Genomic DNA, 3,447 nt, shown 5'->3' with positions numbered 1-3,447 from the left:
GATTTGTTAATTTCATCTGTGAGACCCCCCCCCCTCCCTCTCCCTCCTCCTCCCACCACGGACCAAGATAGTTAAACGTGTGACTACTTACATATAGTTTCAGCTACTGTTCCACACGTAAATTTAGTCCCGTAAACAGCCTCAATAGCGTCAACGCTGGCTTTATTGGTCCTGTTCTATATAGGAACGGAATAGAAAGATGGGTGTCATCGTCAATCATGTGATACTTCCATGCATGGAACAAGTACATTCAATTAACAAAATAAAATAAAATAATATCATTATGTACTATATCAAATGCACAATGTAAATTAAATGAAATATGGTAGTAGTATATAGTGACCAATTCAGGACATGAGAATATGATCCATCAAAAGCAGCTGTCGCCAATGTACGTGATCGGGGTCTCGAGTGGTTTGTCCCATCGTTTAAATTTTGTCAAAAAAAACCCCAAACCTGTCAAAAGTCGTGTGACCGAAACGATAAAGAGCCTCCACCCAAGATTGTACGCCCAAACAATCAGGAACGACCCATTTTGTTCATTTTTTTTCTGTTTCACAACTTGTATATTCGTATGACTTGGAAGAAAATTCTCGCTTACCAGGAGTGAAAAAACGAGAAATAAAGCAATTATAAAGTAGCATATATCTCTTACCTGTATTTCTAAATCTTCAGGGTAGTCATATGTGTGACCCCATGGACTCATCCACATTAGAGAATAGGAATGGAAGTCAATGTACCAATCAGGTTTGTTTTCCAGTATCCAATCTGAAGCTGCTCTCGTTTCCGGCTCAGAAAAGGGAGAAGATCCACGGTAAGTACTTGCACAAGGATCACCACTTGAACCAGCTGAAATCGGCAAATTGAAGACTGTCATATCAAACTCAGATGTGATACGAAGTCATAAATACATTTATCATCAGAACATGGGGAGACATCAACTCCACGCCACCGCCAGGAAGGTAGGCAGGCATGCAAGCATCCACCCACCCATCCATCCATCCATCCATCCATCCATCCATGTTTTTACATACATACATACATACATACATACATACATACATACTGTTTTAAAGTTGTGAGGTTTGTTACTCGAGTGTCTATATACGTATGTAATATGAATATATAACTGCATCCTTACGTGTTTCACCCCATCCAAATTCAAAGTTCCTGTTCGGATCAGTGCCAATGCAAGTTGAGTTTATGTTTGGCGACCTGGTCTTGCGCCACATGCGATCCTTCAAGGTGACAAAATAGTGACGTTGGTGAGTTCATAATACAATCGAGGTAAGGTAAAAGTTGAGATATTATTTGGTATGTTACTAATAGGGTAATGCTACATCTAGTCTGGCACGATTTTGTGTAGTATTTGTATTTTTATATGTACACATTATCGAAAGCTGTATATATTCTCTTAGGCAAAGTAATAGCGTTTTGAATTCTGACACTAGTACATGAATTAAGTGATAGTTTTTTTCTCGATGACGTAAACTGAGACTCATATTTTCTTCGAAAACATTCAAGACAACTGTACAATGACACAAGATTGTCTTACGTCTGTCCATGTATACTCATAGCCATCCACATTCAGTGCTGGTATAACATAGTAGTCGATTCGGTCTACGTATTTCGTAACATCCGGGTCAGTACCATACTCTTCGAGGAGCTAGGGATATAAAACGTGTTCTTGACAATCTATTTCTATCAATATCACCATACACATGAGCATGTACCATTTCTCACAGGCGAGAGTACAAAAAATGAATGAATGAAGGAATATATAAATACAGACTTAGATATATAATGGCTCTCCCCCCCCCTCTCTCTCTCTCTCTCTCTCTCTCTCTCTCTCTCTCTCTCTCTCTCTCTCTCTCTCTCTCTCTCTCTCTCTCTCTCTCTCTCTCTCTCTCTCTCTCTCTCTCTCTCTCTCTCTCTCTCTCTCTCTCTCTCTCTCTCTCTCTCTCTCTCTCGTTGTGGACAATATTTGGCGAATGTTTAATAAGTGTGTTTGCCTACATGTTACACGGTTCAAACTTAGAATCCGTCCATCCATAAATGTGTCCACGGATATGAAGGAAGCGTTACTTTTTGTTGGTGACACTTTTGTCGTACTTTCTGTTTGGAATTGGTGTTCATGAATTAATTGGTTACAGTTACTAGTGACAATTACTCACCGTTTTGACAGCCCATAACATTGTTGACCCCGTTACCCACTCACGGCTATGGATCAAACCATGGAAAAATGCAGACTTTTTCATCGGTAAGGGGGTGCCAACCTAGAGAAACAAAACACCTTAGAAGACACCAAATTGTATGACGATGTGTGGAAAGTGTAATTTGTTTTCTTTGAATTTTGTCGTCCCAAACCTTCCCGGCTTCTAGCCCATAACGACTTCTAAATCTATTGTGTGGGTTTCTGACAGTAAGCTTATGGAAGTTTTTTCTTTTGATAAATTAAAGTTCAAAGTTGTAGATTTTCAATAACGCTTAATGGCAACTTTTCCACTCCAAGCTCACTCCTGTAAATTTGACTATAAACAAACCTTTATTCCACGGATAATACGACCTTCGTAACTTGTACCAATGTCAAACGCTTCAGTTTTATCTGGATAAGCGGCTACCATATCATCTATCCATTGGTTAATCTGTTAATACAAAAAATAGCTAAAGGTATAGTGAATGTTGCAAAGTATACTGATATATGAACTTCACCCTCGGGAAACAGCCTATGTTGGGGGGGGGGGGTGACCCACAGTCCATCGAGGAAAACAGACGATGCTGCACGCACTCGTGATCAGTCGACATAATTATGTATAAGGCATTTCCAATGTATAATAATTGCTAGGATATTTTACGTTTCATGCACCGAACACCTGAGTTTGATGCTTGCAGACAAGAAAGTTTACCAGACGAACAAAAACGTGTTTGAATTTTAAGTGTGCCGCTCGAACTTCTCAAAGAGTAAATTCCATTATGTTCTTGGCATAGTCCCGGCTCCAAGATCTATGTTCAGGGTTTTTGTTTTCACTAACCTCATCCAGGGTATGGTACATGGTATAGTTAAACTCAGATGCAGCTAGGTGCTGTAGACGACTTTCTTGGTTTGCAGCAATTTGTTGATCAATGACGGCCTGTACGTCCTCCATGTTGACGGTCACATCAAAGCCAACAGTTTTCAGAGTTGAAGTAAAACTATCAACCATTGTTGGGGGTACCATGATGTCAACAGTAGCTCCTACACTACGTGGCTCGGTCCAGAAATCAAGCTATGGCGTATTTAATGGAAACAATATCAATGTATAGGGAACGAGCAGAATTTATGTCATGGAAGTGGGGTGGGGGTGGGGGTGGGGTGGTGAGACTGATGAGGAAATAGTTTGGTCAATTTGTTTTTCGAAACCTGGGGTTTCATTTGGTTCAAAGAGTACTCACATGTCAACAGCAACA

General features: G+C 40.1%; 1 protein-coding gene across 1 annotated transcript; it reads right to left on the bottom strand.

The window, feature by feature from the left end:
* Nucleotides 1-91: 91 nt before the first annotated feature.
* On the bottom strand, nucleotides 92-3,218 carry LOC144453263 (carboxypeptidase B-like; the record flags this gene model as incomplete). Its single annotated transcript, XM_078144536.1, has 7 exons — nucleotides 3,033-3,218; nucleotides 2,544-2,645; nucleotides 2,175-2,276; nucleotides 1,556-1,666; nucleotides 1,142-1,238; nucleotides 656-849; nucleotides 92-176 (listed from the first exon to the last, which is right to left on the bottom strand). Coding segments are annotated over exons 1-7 (877 nt in total), but the record flags the coding sequence as incomplete, so codon positions are not given.
* Between the last annotated feature and the right edge of the window lie 229 nt (nucleotides 3,219-3,447).

Source organism: Glandiceps talaboti (genome assembly GCF_964340395.1).
Source record: "Glandiceps talaboti chromosome 2 unlocalized genomic scaffold, keGlaTala1.1 keGlaTala1_2_unloc_1, whole genome shotgun sequence".
Taxonomy (NCBI): Eukaryota; Metazoa; Hemichordata; class Enteropneusta; family Spengelidae; genus Glandiceps; species Glandiceps talaboti.
Note: the sequence above shows the minus strand (reverse complement) of the source record. Positions and strands in the feature narration are given on the sequence as shown.